General features: G+C 43.8%; 1 protein-coding gene across 20 annotated transcripts in view; it reads right to left on the bottom strand.

The window, feature by feature from the left end:
- Positions 1-15743, bottom strand: part of KALRN (kalirin RhoGEF kinase) — a 673147-nt gene that overhangs the window by 358688 nt on the left and 298716 nt on the right. For all 20 annotated transcript variants that reach the window (XM_040484739.1, XM_040484740.1, XM_040484741.1 and 17 more), the window contains exon 10: positions 3903-4025. In XM_040484739.1, the coding sequence (XP_040340673.1) occupies positions 3903-4025 (123 nt within the window). The remainder of the gene's footprint in view (positions 1-3902; positions 4026-15743) is intronic.

The following is a 15743-nucleotide window of genomic DNA, read 5'->3' as shown; positions in this document are numbered from 1 at the left end:
GAATCATAAAAATACAAAATTTAAAATAGCACTGGTGAAAAACGACCCCCCCCACCCAGCCTCCTACACCACACTATTTGTGATGCCCTTCCTGACTAAATCTCATAATCAGCAATCCAAAAAACAAGAATTTCCATGCTTTGGCTTGATCTCTGACTCAAGAATTGTCCAATTTCTGGTTAAATCCACTCCTCCCCTCCCAATGGCCCTCACTTGATTGAGAACAGAAGCAAGGGGGAGAGAGAGAGAGAGAGAGAGAGAGGGAGAGAGAGAGAGAGAGAGAATACTCCCTTTCCTGTCTGGATCATCCCCTTTCCTGTCTGGATCACCCCCTTTCTCAGCACTTGTGTGTGATGATCATGTTGCACAGAACAAAGCAGGTCTGAGGCTCCTGACAGTCCATCTGCCTTTGCCATGATCAAGTTGGTTTTCCTATGTGGACTACCAATTCCAGGATACTAGGCAGTTCCACTGCCCACTCCTTTCCTCAGAGTAGGGATTAGAAAACAAAATAGGATTTATTACAAGGCTATGAGATGCATCTCTAGAGACCTATTTACAGGGCAATAAGGCAACCTCATGGCCCCTTGCTTACATGCTCTCTTTGTTGTCTACATCTGTCCCCTTTCCAGAGGAAACATTTCTAAAAGCATGAGCCTTTTAGAAGGTATAACTCAGGACACATGAGTTGGTTAGCTGGTTAACCACATTAGTTGGTTAACTGTCTGACTCTTGGTATTGGCTCAGGTCATGATATCATGGTTCATGGGATGGAGCCCATGTGCGGCTCTGCACTGACAGCATGGAACCTGCTTGGGATTCTATCCTTCTCTCTCTCTGGTTCTCTCTCTCTCACTCTCAAAATAAATATACCTTTTTAAAAAAGAGATATAACTCTCTCTCCTAAGAAAGACACAGTCTTATCTGAAAACAAGGACAGGGAGAAGTGGATTGAGCCTAGGAAAGGCTGTAATGTACTATATCAAATGGAATGACCACTGCAGCATCTCCTTCCCACTCCCCCTACTCTTGCTGTTTGTCCTGTACTTTTCATGAGCAAACTGGCACTTGGAAATGATTTTTACCCTCAGTTCCTATACGTCAATAAGGAAGAACAGCAGTGAGCTAGGGTGAAAACATGACTCTGTAGTCAGACGTTTAAAAAAATTTTTTTTTCAACGTTTATTTATTTTTGGGACAGAGAGAGACAGAGCATGAACGGGGGAGGAGCAGAGAGAGAGGGAGACACAGAATCGGAAACAGGCTCCAGGCTCTGAGCCATCAGCCCAGAGCCTGACGCGGGGCTCGAACTCACGGACCGCAAGATCGTGACCTGGCTGAAGTCGGACGCTTAACTGACTGCGCCACCCAGGCGCCCCTAGTCAGATGTTTTAAATGCTAGCAGAGCCACTGACAAGCCAGATAACTTGGGGACACTGAGGAATTTTCTGAGCTTTAGTGTTGTCTTCTATAAAACAAGGCTCATCCTATGCATCATTCAGGATTGGTGAGAGCTAAAACATATAATGGAAGTGTAAGCTCTCAAAAATGTGTCCTTTCTTTCTTTAGTATGAATTTAAGTGAGTGCGTCTCTACTAGTAATTGAAAGGCACTGTCCTTGTGAAAAGCTTATTATCAGGTATCAGCGAGAAGCTAGGGGAGCAATTGGTAGAAATGTTAAGAGTTTCAGTGGCAGCCAGTTGTAACAATGCACAAAAACAACACTTCCCTCAGGGGCCTATAACCAAGGCTGGCATTGCCTTTGAGGCTGCAGCAGAAAGAGGGCAAGGGGTGGGGGATGGCTGGGCCAGGGCTGTGGGTGGCTCTGGGGATATCCTTTCTAAGTGAGGAAGAGCTGAGCCAAAGGACAGACGAAAGGCAGGAACACCACACAACTATAGGATGGCTCTATTCCAACAGTTTGTCTCAGATACCACACTCCCCACTCAGCATACAGGGAGACCATGTGGCCCTCTCCCATCCTTTGCCCACTAACAGACAGCAGAGGCACCCAGGATGCCTGGCTACTCAGATGTTTTGGGACTGTGCTACATCCAGAGGAATATTTGGCTTGTGTCTATATTACATTGGCATAATCCAGCCCATTCTGCAGAAGGTCCTTGTATGGATGAAGCTTAGTTTTTTGCTTTTGTAGTGGTGGCAAAATAAATATAAAGTTTTTAAGTTTAGTGGCATTAAATAGATTCACATTGCTGTACAACCACCATCCATCTCCAGAACTCTTTATCTTGTAAAACTGAAACTTGATACTCCTTAAATAATAACTCTCCATTCCTTCCTACCCCGCTCTAGCCCTGGCAACCATCATTCTACTTTCTCTGTGAATGTGTCTACTCCAGGTAATTCATATAAGTGGGCTCATACAGTATTGGTCCTTTGTGACTGACTTACTTCACCTAGCATAATGTCTTCAAGAGTCATTCATGTTGTAGCATGTATCAATTTCTTTCCTTTTTAAGGCTGAATAATATTCCATTGTGTATGGACCACATTTTGTTTATCCTTTCATCTGGATACTTGGGTTGCTTCTATCTTTTGGCTATTGTACATGATGCTGCTATGAACACTGGTATACAAGAATCTTTTCATATCCCTGCTCTTAATTCTTTTGAGTATAAATGTAGAAGTAGGATTACTGAATCATATGGTGACTTTATGCTTAATTTTTTGAGGAACTGCCATACAGAGACTATACCACTTTATATTCCCACCAACTGTGCACAAAGATGCTATCTAAGGCTTTCTTTATTGGATAGGTCGGCTCTAATCCATCTGTATTTCTGGCTTGAGGTCACTAGTGACTCAGTCTTTCTGGCACCTGCCAGGCCTCTCACTTTCCAGCACATACTTGCCACTTCCCCAGAGATGTGGCGCGCTCCCACCATTTTCCTGTCCTTTAGAAGATTCTTTCAGTTCTTGGCAGGGTCTCACCTTCCCCACCCACAGCTCACATCTGTCTGGGGCTGGTGGCCTCCTTGGGTGAGTGGTAGCACTCTGCACAATGCCCAGTGTGACACCCACACTGAGGAGTGTCCACATGGTGGGATCAGAGCCAGCCCTGGTTAAAGCTGTCATGTGGCAAACCCTAGCTTTGTCATCCTCCCTTCTGCCCCATACGGATTCTCATCAGATGCCCCTTCCCTGCTTTAGTCCTCAGTCTTAGTTTCCACTGCAACTGATCACACTTGACAATATAAGTGGACAAGGTAGTATTTCATCTTGAAGATGAAGATGTTCAGAATCCATCGGAGATTCCCCAAAAGAGGAATATAAGAGTTGGGATAAAATTTGGGGGCTGGAGGCTCAGAACAAAAAACCCTCCTGTATAACTATCATGAACTCAAATGGTCAAGACCTCTCACAGCATCTTTGTGTAATTAGATAAAAATGCCCTTTTGGGATTACATGTGCAACTCAGCTAAAAGACTGAATATTACACCATGTTCTCTGGGCACATGCAGCCTTGTGACTACATGATGTGGTGAACAGGTGCCATCTCTTCCTCCAGGTCCTGGAAGACGCACAGCTTTTCAAGCAGAGCTAATGCTGATTTTCAGCTCCCACTTGCCTACAGGGATAACCATAAGCAGTAGTTCTGGGCTGTTGCTGTTTCTAATGTCAGTTCCTTCCACCGTTACCACCTTGTCACAAGGCATTTACATATCATGCTGGCAGGAAATTTGCTTTGAAGATCATAAACTAAGGGTCTCTTTATCACTCACCTAGTGATCCAAAAACAGACAAGGGTCTCCTTGCATCAGGCAGGAAGGCAGCCCAGAAGCCACTGGGCTATCACCCCAACATGCCCCACCAAATACCAAAGCCATAGCCCTGGTCTCCCTTACCCAGCTCCACACACACACAACCAAACAGCATCTCACCTGAGCCACCTCTTCAAAGTCATCATGCCTCTTCTGCAGGGCCCGGGCTCGATGCAGGGACTTCCCAACCCCGGTGTGTTTGCTGAGAAAGGCCTCACCATGGTTTTCAATCCAATCCAACACCTGGTCAGAGAAGGAAGACAGAAGGAAAAACCTGAGACTACATGTGCTACCACAAGAGTCCTACAGTTCCCATCCCAATCGGAAAGCAGCAGTCCAGCTGGAAATGTTCAATCCACTGTCCATCCAGGGGTTTCACTGCTGTCATTGGCAATGTAACAGTCCCACCCTTCACTAAATTCAACTTATCTTTCGTGTCCAGAATATTCCCTCATTACTCTTTCTGTTTTCCCAGGTTTAATTAGTCCATTATTTTAAATAAGCTACACAGACTATCAGGCACAGTTTAAACCTCTTACTACCTTTACTCCAACCACATAAATTCAGGGATGCTGGCAGGAAATTAGGCAACATCAGGTCAGGGCAGTTCCCTGGCCCTCATGGCTTACTCCTCCCCTACTGCACCGTAACAATGCTCACAGCAGAGGCAACTAGTCATGGGAACCCTGCCTCCTCGGGCTTCTGGGACTCCCTTCCTAATCTTGAGAGTAAAGTCTGTACTGGTTAGACCCCACCTGGCTGCTCCAGATAGTGATCACTAGGAAAATTGTCCTTTCAGTCTTCTTTCCAGCCCTGTCTTCCAACCAGCACTGACCAACTAACAGTTAACAAATAGATAATTTAAGGTCTTTGCATCCTAAGGCCTGTAGTATCTATGATTCTCTGCCAGGAAGCAGTGGAGACCCCGTGTATTTCTAGGCTCAAGATCTAGTGATTTGGCCTCAGGACATTTTCCTTGGTATTGAGAGAAACTGGAGAAGTAGAGGGACAAGGGAGGGGATGCTGAGAAGGTGAGAAAATATGTTGTCCTGGGGAACACTGGACAGGAGGAGTAGAAACCCCTTAGCAGGAGCCTTGAAATGTACGGGGGGGTGGGGGGGGGCCTAAAGTCTTTAACACCTGTTTCGCTTTCACATTGATGGCCTAACAAAACTGTGTGCCTCTCAGGGAGAGGGAAGCAGTTCATCTCCTGGTGCTTCAGTTCATCTCTGAAGAGCTAATGCTCAGTGAAGCAGGTGGCTGCAATTAAATCAGTTAGAGTGCACAGATACACCTGTTAGAGACCCTGCCAAGACAACTAAGCCCACTCCATTCCTGTTACTCTGGACTTGACGTGAACATTTGATTAATGATGTACTAGCCTTCCTAGGTTCTAGAATGACTTTCTGGAAAATGATTTAGATGAACTGAGCCTGTTTAAAAGGATGCTTTAGTCCATTCCTCTGTTTCTTCTACAGATTGCCCAGTGGCAAGCAGACAGACCAGATCATTCCATGGACTACAGGCATGGGAGTTCTGGCTCCACAGAACCTTGCCTTTGGCTTCACTTCCTTTAACATTTGAGATAAATTATACTTGCGATTGTGCAAAGTATAGAAGCCTTCAAAGTCTCCATCGACACTATCATAAAGCCCACAATAGGATTGGTATTAGGTCAGAGATACCTAATGTATGAATATAAAAATGAGGTTTGACAAACATTCACTTAACAAAACTGGAATGTCCATTAAAAAGGAGAAAAGAAAGGCTTTTTAGGAAATGACTATATAAACATTGGGTGTAGAGACTTAAATACCTTATATAACAAATTCTGGCAATATATGGTTTTCATATTCCAGAAGCATGTCTGTGAAAATAAACTGCAGTCATAAGTGAACTGGATTTTTACCTTTTGCAAACACTGAAAGGAAGCACTGAAAGGAACTCGAAAGTTTCCTTTCTTAGAGGAAAGAAGAGCCCACGTCTCTCCAGAATTATGTATGGTGAAATTTCAACACACAGAAAATCAGGAGAGTGCATTTTTACTTGACTTGACACAATCTGATCCCACAATTCTCTGTTGTAATGAGGATGATGGGCATCAGCCTGCATGGCCCACAAAGTTTCCCATATATTGTGTACCACAGACAGTGCAGTTTTATTTTTATGCATATTTAAACTTGCATTAATCCCTTTTTGAGAATGAATTGAAATTCATGGATAATTTTGATAATTTTTATATACAAAAGAGCTGTCTTTTGGTTTTTCACAAAGGCTTTGGAATTTATGACAGATTTTCAGATTACAATTATTATTTTTTTTATTTAGTTTTGAGCAGTTAAGTATGACCTGCTTGTCTGGCGATGTTTCAGTGAATTTATTTTGTTTCATTATGTTGTTTCTCTCTCGCTTTAATAGGGTTTGTTATGCTAAAACAAATTGGTTTAACAGGAAAGCTTTTCACCCACTGGTTCACAAATGGTTAGCTTTTATACTCCCTATGGGTGATTTCACAACTTATAAACTGTTTTTTAAAGAGCAATTTGCGTCCTATTTAAGTTCTTTTGCTTTCTTTAAAATGTCAGTTCATTATCAGTTAACGACACTAAGGTTACTTAATTAGCTCTACCTTAACCTCTTAAAAATGTATTTATTTCATATCTGATAGGCTTTTATCAGTTCAAACATAATTTTGATTGCTCTGTGTTGTTATATTGTCTCCATTTAGCCTAACTTCTGCCATTGGGACTGAAGCTGGGGAAACACGTGTGATCTCAGCAAAGATGCAGGGACTGCATGGAAATCAGTTTAAAAAATAAAAAAGCAAATGATTTAGGATATGGACAAAATTCCTTTAGTAATACCTAGAGACTGCAAAAGTACCTGGGAATAGAGAAACATAATCACTATAGGAAGTACTGTTTAAAACGCTGATTTCTGACTATTTCGTTTCAGACAGTTCATTTAGAGCCAGCGTTGCCTGACATGCATTTAGACCACATGCTCTCTTGACCCTGATCCCATGTCCCACAATCCTGAGAGTACCACCCAGCTTCCCACTAGACTGCACAGCACAGAAATGTGCTTTCTGAACCCCTACCAAAGTGTGTATACCCATCAAGGTACCCCTTATTAGCTATCCCTGTTTAATTCTCATCTTACGGAATTTTACTTAAAATAATCATTGATGAATTTCAGTCAAGATAGTAAAGGTTGATAGTTAATACCTATTAATGGCTTTGAATTGGTATTCAAGTGTTTCCAACATAGGTGGATTTATTTATTTATTTATTTATTTATTTATTTATTTATTTAATTTATTTATTTCAAGTTAGTTAACATACAGTATAGTATTGGTTTCAGGAGTAGAACCCAGTGACTCATCACTTACATATAACACCCACTGTTCCCAACAAGTGCCCTCCTTAATGCCCATCACCCATTTAGACCATCCCCCCATCTACCTCCCTTCCAGCAACACTCAGTTCTCTGTATTTAAGTCTCTTATGATTTGCCTCCTTCTCTATTTTTATCTTATTTTTCCTTCTCTTCCCCTATGTTCAACTGTTGTGTTTCTTAAATTCCACATATGAGTGAAATTATATGATATTTGTCTTTCTCTGATGACTTATTTCACTTAGCATAATACACTCTAGTTCCATCTACATTGTTGCAAATGGCAAGATTTCATTCTTTTTGATTGCCAAGTACTCTTCCATTTTGTGTGTGTGTGTGTATATATATAAACATATATATACATACCACATCTTCTTTATCCATTCACCAGGTGATAGACATTTGGGCTCTTTCCATAATTTGGCTATTGTTGGTGGCAACTGCACTACTCAGTATTTATCCAAAAGATACAAAAATGCTGATTCGAAGGGGCACATATACCCTAAGATGGTTTTATTTTTTAGTTTTTGTGTTCCGGTTCTTCCGGGATCAAAGAAGCACATGTGGGATGTGAATATCACATATTCAAACAGATACTTACTAGTCTTACTGTGCCCCAGTGCCGGGCACTAGAATAGCCCAGAGTGCAGTATGAAACAAGGCAGGCACCGCCCTGACTCTGGGAGCTCAGTCTATGTGGGGAACAGGCACCAGGCATGAGATCACACAATTGGTCACTTATTGCAATGGTGAAAAGTGCCAACAGTCAGGGAAGGCCTCTCTGAAGAAGTGAGGTTTAGCTGAGACCTGAGAGAGAGTAGGACTTAACCAAGCAAGGAATGAAAATCATCAGCACGGCTTGAATAGGGGTAAGCAGGAAATGAGCTGGGAGAAGGCAGGAACCAGACCTGCCGAGCCCCAGTGTGCCCAGTCAGATTCCAGGGTTCATCCTAAGAGCCACCAAAGGGCTACAAGGAGGAGAAAGACCTGCATTTAAAAGCTATTGCTCTGACTGCTTTGTGGAGATTCCAAGGAAAACAAGAGTAGAGGTGAGAAAACAGGACGTTATTGTAGAAATCCTGACAAGAGGTGCTGGTGGCTCAGGCAAGTCTGATGGCGGTGTCCGTGGAGACACAGGTCTGAGTAATATTTGGGAGAGAGAATGGCCAGGATTTGGTGGTTGGGTATGGGGGCAATGGAGAGGCAGGTGGAGGCTGACCCCCTGGGGCATGGCTTGGAATACAGCACGGAAGAAAGGTCCGGTCACCGGTGTAGAAGCAAATGAGTTACGAGGGATGGCACAGAGATAACAGATTTTTGTTTTCTTTCCATTTTCATATGCTCTGGTTTTGACAAATGACAGTTATGCCTGTGAACTTGAGTGGGAAGCAGTACCCAGTGATAGTTGTCAATCTGATTCTGGCAAGATGTGCCCTTAGTTTCAAAGGAGCAATTTTTATACACTCAGGTTTAAAAATAAGTTATAAATTGTTAATATAGTTGGATGCTAATAATAAAAAAAAATAGGGACACCAATCCATTTGAAAAACACAAATTTAGGCTTAAATGGAATTAACCTGTGCGTTCTTGAGTGGACATTTCACTAGAACATAGTTTTTGAGGGGCTCCTTAACCTGACATGCAAAGTCCTCTGTGGTCACCCCACCCCCTCTCAACCCCACCTCCAGTGAGTCCCTGCCTCACCCCTAAATGCCCCAAAACCTGCTTCTTGCCTCCTGAGTTTTATTATTTTTAACTTTACTTGAAATGTCCATGTCCCTTTTTTCTCCCTACATCCACTTCCCAGCTTCCTTCCTACTCATCCTTGAAGCACCATCTCAGAATTACTAGTTCTGGAAAGACTATTATAAAGACTTCTCTTCAATAAACCGCCCAGGCTGGGGGGTGGGATGCCACTCTTCCCTGATTCTTTTCAAACCACAATTACTGCCGCCAGGCCTGTCTCTCCCACTAGACTCTGACATCCTTGTGAGACACAGAACAGCCTGGTTTGCTCAGGACGTGTTGAACTGCACTCGGCTCATGCTCATCCCCAGCACAAGACTTTGGGGTGAATGTGTCAGCTCCATGCTCCCCTTCCTCACTCTGTCATAGACCCTCTCTCAGTCTGCACCCAGAGTTCTCTCCTGCTGTGCCTCCACCCTCCCCACTGCCCCACCTGACAGGTAGTTAATTCCTGAGGAGTGTGGGATTTTCACCACTGTATATCCTACCTTTCCACCACCTCCCCCTGCCCCCAGCATCCCTGCCGGCCCTGCACATGCAGGAGATACTGGAGAACATTTCTATCTGGGAGCTGTCAAGGGCAGTCTGGCTGAGCCTCCTGCCCTACCATCTTGAGAGAGGCTGTGCCGTCTTATTCTGGAGGCCCGATCTGTGCCCTTTCTTTGGGAACAAACACCCAGGACTCCTGGCCACTCCAGCAGGCAGGCTGTCTTAAAAACAACTTGTAAAGCTCTTCTTCCTTTCTTGTGCCCCAACTGTTCAACCAGAAATTAGTCCTTTCCCAGAACAGTCTTTTCCAAGAGAGATACTCACATCCTGAACCGGATACTGGAGCCAATCTAACAGCCATTACACATAATTCCCTAATTGCCCCCTTTCTTCCTCATCTAATTGTGTTTATTCCAATGAGCACACAAAAGGCAGGGCGCTTTTCAGGGCAGGAGACAGGCCTTTCTAGCTGCTAAGGGAAAGAAAAGAAGTCATTTTGAAGAGAACTATTGATATTTTTCTAAATGGTGGCCATGAATGCAAATGAATTAATGGGAGAAAATCAAGGGCCTAGTTGCTTGCTGTTATGGGACTGATTTTTTTAATTCTTCTAATGTGATGGAATCTTAGTTTTAGAGGCAAACCAGAGATATCCACCTTAGAAATTTTAAGTTTGTATCTCAGCTCTACTTACACATAAAAGTATTTTAGGTTCCTAAAGCATCATTAAAATGTGGCACCACCATGGTCAGCATGATTTGTAGACACCATCCTTGGGATTAAGAGGAACCTAGATTCTGGTCCCAGCTCTGCTCCTAACCAGCTGTGATCCAGCTGGGTGTGCACCTTCTCATCTCTGGACCTCACTGCCTCCAATGGAAACGCTGGATCAGACCATCTCCCTAAGTCTTCTTCCAACTCAAATATTTCTTTATTTATATGGAGGTCTTTTATTATACGGAGGGTACAGCAACTCCCCTCCTCAGAAGAAGAGACTACTGTCTGTGGAGGGTTCACTCTTTGTCAAGCACTAGGCCAGGGGATGTGGCTCATCACCTCATCTGTGCTATCTCACCACAGCACTGGGAAGTGAGAGTTATTATCCCCATGTTTGGATGAAGCAAATAAGTCTCAGGTTAATTAACTTGGCTGAGCTTGTGCACCTCTCAAATAGTGGAGTCAGGATTCCCTCCTCAGGGGTTCCAAGACCACTTCCTAATAAATTTCCCCTGGTTACCTCCCTGTGTGGACACCTCTTCACCCTGTTTGGACTCAGATTCTCTAAGTGGGGTTGCCCTCTCTGCATGGATGCCCTCCTCACTCAGCCCGGGCCGTGACACTGCACACCATAGTGCCTGTCCCTTGTGGATGGTCTCCTTACCCTGCTCAGTCTGCACCTACCCCAGGCTACCCTCTCTTACAAGTGCTCTAACACCCTGCACCAGGATGCCCCTGTAGAGGGACTCTCTCTTCACTCCGCTCTGGACCACACTTCCTTGGGGACTTCTGGTGCTGAGCTGCCCTCCCACACAAAGATATTCTCAGCCCACTTGGGCTCTGACCTTCCTGGGCCACTGCAGCCCTCTCACCCTGTGGAGATGCCCACCTTGCTCAGGCCCACTTAAGAGGAAGAACCTGCCCTCTTTCAGAAACATTTCTGTATTAGCTCCTTGGACACTGTCCTCAATAGGAATTGCTCTTGACTCACTTACCTTCACTGTGGTCTTCTTTTCTGAACTGTCTTAGTCTTCCCAGCCTCTAAATTTTGGAATACCCGAAGGTTGGGGTTCTGGATCTCTTCCCTCTCTTCTCTTACTCCCTGCATTATCTCACCCAGTTCCATGGCTTTAAGTATCATTGATAAGCTAGTCATTTCCATAGTCACAGCTCCAACCTGAATTTCTCTCCTGAGATTGACTCATACCCAATGGCCTCCTTTCCATCTCCAATTTGGCATATAATGGGCACCACAGACTTAACATATCTAAAACAGAGCTCTTGATTCTCTTCTGGCCTCCTTTCCTGGTGTTCTCCACTTCAACAAAAGATACCAGAATTTGCCCCACTGCCTAGCTGCAAGGCTGAGATTCTTTCTTATTAACCCTTTCTTATACACAGTTTCTTACACAACCACTACCAATCCAAGCCACCAGCATTCCTCCCTCACCCCCCAGCCCTCTCAGTGGTCTTCCTCCTTTTTTTTTCAATATTTTTTTTAACATTTATTCATTTTTTGAGAGACAGAAACAGAGCACGAACAGGGGAGGGGCAGGAGGAGAGGGAGACACAGAATCTGAAGCAGGCTTCAGGCTCTGAGCTGTCAGCACAGAGCCTGACACGGGGCTCAAACTCATGAACCGCAAGACCATGACCTGAGCCGAAGTTGGCCGCCTAACTGACTGAGCCATCCATGCTCCCCTAGTCTTCCTCTTTTTACTCATGACACCCCCAACCACTCAGGAGCTGGACCTATTTCTTTAAACATAAATCAATTCACGACATTCCCTTTACTAAAGACTCTACGATTGTTTCCGACCATACTTAGAAAATCCAAATGGTCTTTCTAGCTTATAAGTCTGATTTGACTTGGACCATTTCCTCAAACTTCTCACCCTTTTGTCCTGCTGTCTATTCAACAGCCACCCTGGCCATTCTCCCATCTTCAGGAATGCACCCAGCTCATTCTGGTATCAAGGACTTCTTAGATCCCATTCCACATGCCTGGAACCTCTTCTTAAACACATCCCCATGGCTTATTCATTCAGCTTTCTCTCCATACATCGCTGACTATCACTATACGAAATATTACATATCCATTTGTTAGTGGTGGTATTTTCTCTCTTTGTCCTGAATGTATGCTCCATGTGAGCAGGGGCTTTGTTAGTTCGCGGCTGGGTTCTCAGAGAGCATTTGCTAAATAAATGACTGAATGAACTCATCCCATCTGATTTGAGAACTTCCTTCCTGTATGATTAAAGGAAATGGAGACAACTGACAAACACATGAGGAATCAGAATTCCAGCTCTCTGATTTCCTCATCTGGCTCCCCCTGATCAATCATCTTATTCGACACAGGTTATTAAGCCTGCGTCATAATCTGATTCACAGTAAAATAAGCAGGAAGTTTTTCTTGTTTTAAGTAAACTGAAGAACTCCTCCCTCTCAGCAACTACCCCTTCCCCCCCTCCCCAGGCCCTAGGCTCCTACTCTTCAGAAAACCATATTCTGAGGCCAGTAAAAAAGAGCAAACACACAAATCAGCTGTCTACAACACATTTTGTTCTGTTAAAGGTTCCAGTACACACGATGTATAAGAGCACCCAGGGCAGTCTATCATGTCATTATTTCTTTCTCCTGGCAGAGCACAGTGAATGTGAGTCCTGAAGGGGAGTGGCTCACACAGTGCCAGTACCACTCAGTTCCCATCACCTGAGCCCGGAGAGCAGTAGGCGCTATTGAAATGCCCACTTACCAGCAAGTCATTTTCTGTCCCTTCTTTGGAACAAGTATGATCAAAATAAATGTCTTGGCACTTCTCCAAAGAAGACATTCAGATGGCCAACCGACACATGAAAAAATGCTCAACATCATTCATCATCAGGGAAATACAAATCAAAACTACAATGAGATACCACCTTATACCTGTCAGAATGGCTAACATTAACAACTCAGGCAACAACAGATGTTGGCAAGGATGTGGAGAAAGAGGATCTCTTTTGTACTGTTGGTGGCAATGCAAGCTGGTGCAGCCACTCTGGAAAACAGTATGGAGGTTCCTCAAAAAATTAAAAATAGAACTACCGTATGACCCAGCAATTGCACTAGTAGGTATTTATCCAAAGGATACAGGTATGCTGTTTCGAAGGGACACATGCATCTAATGTTTATAGCAGCTCTATCAACAATAGCCAAAGTATGGAAAGAGCCCAAATGTCCATCGATGGATGAATGGATAAAGAAGATGTGGTATATATATATACAATGGAGTATTACTCAGCAATCAAAAAGAATGAAATCTTGCCATTTGCAACTACGTGGATGGAACTGAAGGGTATTATGATAAGTGAAATTAATCAGTCAGAGAAAGACAAAAATCATATGACTTCACTCATATGAGGACTTTAAGAGACAATACAGATGAACATAAAGGAAGGGAAACAAAAATAGTATAAAAACAGGGAGGGGGGCAAAACAGAAGAGACTCATAAATATGGAGAACAAACAGAGAGTTACTGGAGGGGTTGGGGGGGGAATGGGCTAAATGGGTAGGGGCATTAAGGAATCTACTCCTGAAATCATTGTTGCACTATATGCTAATTTGGATGTAAATTTTAAAAAATTAAAATTAAAATAAATAAATAAACAAATATTTAAAAAGTAAATAAATAAAAATAAATGTCTTGGTATGGCAGGAGAAGCTATCATTTTTCTGAGAAATCTCAGCTGAAACTCATTAGCAGGTATCTACTCTTTTTCCCCTCAGAAATGTGGTCCCTTGGCCTGACAGACCAATGCTGGGCAGAAGCTAGTCAACAGATAAGAAGCCCTAGAGTTTCAGCTGCTTCCACCCTGCAGCCCTCTACTCCCAGCCAGCCCACACCTGTCCCTTCTCAATGAGGCCAAGGCTGGAGTGACCGGAACTCATCTTTGTCCTCGGCATCTCCTTGAATCTCTTCACCCTGGTGCCTTAATGCCTGTACTTCTCATCACTAAGGCCTGGATGTCTTAAGTCAGAGGTTCTCAAACTTCAGAATACTTGAGAATCACCTGGTGTTCATTTTAAAACTTAGGGCAGGGTGTTCAGGGCAGCTCCACCCCCAACCCCCAAAATGTGCCACTTTGGCATGTGGATTATTTTGAGCTGAAGGCACTTGAGACCCTGTGGTCTCCCTTAACTACACAGAAGAATCTAAATTGGGTTTAGAATAAGGGTTATTAGTAGAGACAAATTTTATCTGAGTGACCCATAGGGTAAACATCTAATTACCAAACATCTCTGCTCTTCTTAATGCCCTGTGACACGCATTCCTTTCCTCTGCAATGTCAGACCCCCACCCCATTCTCCTTAGTTCAGAATGACGTATATACCTCATTTTGCCCGTCTTTGGAATTTTCATGTTTATGTGGATTCCCCATACATATACCTATTAAATTTTATTTAATCAAACTCTGTTAATCTTTCTCATATCAATTTGATTCTTAGCCCAGCTAGAAGGACCTTTGAAGGGATAGGAATCCTTGGTCCCCAAGAATGGGACAGGGCATTCTTGCTCACGGACAACAGACCCCACACTATCCACGGATTCTGAAACAAAAAATACAGAACAGGGCTAGATAATCTGTGTTTGTAACAAGTTCTCCACTCTGAGCAGATGATTTAAAAAAAAATTTTTTTTTTAACGTTTATTTATTTTTTTGGGACAGAGAGAGACAGAGCATGAACGGGGGAGGGGCAGAGAGAGAGGGAGACACAGAATCAGAAACAGGCTCCAGGCTCTGAGCCATCAGCCCAGAGCCCGACGCGGGGCTCGAACTCACGGACCGCGAGATCGTGACCTGGCTGAAATCGGACGCTTAACCGACTGCGCCACCCAGGCGCCCCTCTGAGCAGATGATTTTAATGCCAGGAGTCTAAGGACCACACTCTGAAAATATAGTTCCGCATTTGCACTTGACATCTTGCTTGTTTTCCATTAACAAAAGGTCCTAGTGATCTTTTCACAGGTGCTCTCAAATCTACCCTTGCCCTATTCCCTAGTTCATGCTTTATGGCCACATGATGATTGTGGCTCCCAGAAGCCTCGCACTCCAACTCAGCTTTCCTCTGGCACCAAGTCACCTCAGACTCACTCCGATAGCATGTTTCCTCTGCTCAAATCTCTGAATAGCTCTCCACTGGTTATAAAGTGCTAGTCTTTTTATTATTTAGCCTTGTATTCGAGGTTTCAGAAATAGCTTGTTGGGTCAAGGACACGGTGAGAATAGGGGTTATCAGAAAAACAGAACCCTGGAAGATGGCCGGCTTCTCAATAATTAACATAATAATAAAAAGGAATTAAGGACATTAAATGCACTTAAAATTTCCCTGCATCAAGGAAGCCCTGAGGCTCAGTAACTCCCGGGAAGGGACTTCTCTCACCATCTCCCAGGTGCCACCAGCCTCCTAGCCCTGCCAGTTGGAGGCACCTAGGTCCTTCCTTAGAAAGTGCTCACCATGGAATGACTACTCTTCAATCAGAGAAGAGTTTACATACAGAAAATCAAAGTAAGCACCAAGAGAGAGACCATGACAGGGAAGGGGAGAGAGGAAGACAGAAAGTAGGGCCAAGA

The sequence above is a fragment of the Herpailurus yagouaroundi genome, unplaced genomic scaffold (assembly GCF_014898765.1).
Source record: "Herpailurus yagouaroundi ecotype Mexico unplaced genomic scaffold, PumYag 162, whole genome shotgun sequence".
Taxonomy (NCBI): Eukaryota; Metazoa; Chordata; class Mammalia; order Carnivora; family Felidae; genus Herpailurus; species Herpailurus yagouaroundi.
The sequence above is the reverse complement of the archived record's forward strand: the minus strand, read 5'-3'. Positions and strand labels throughout refer to the sequence as shown.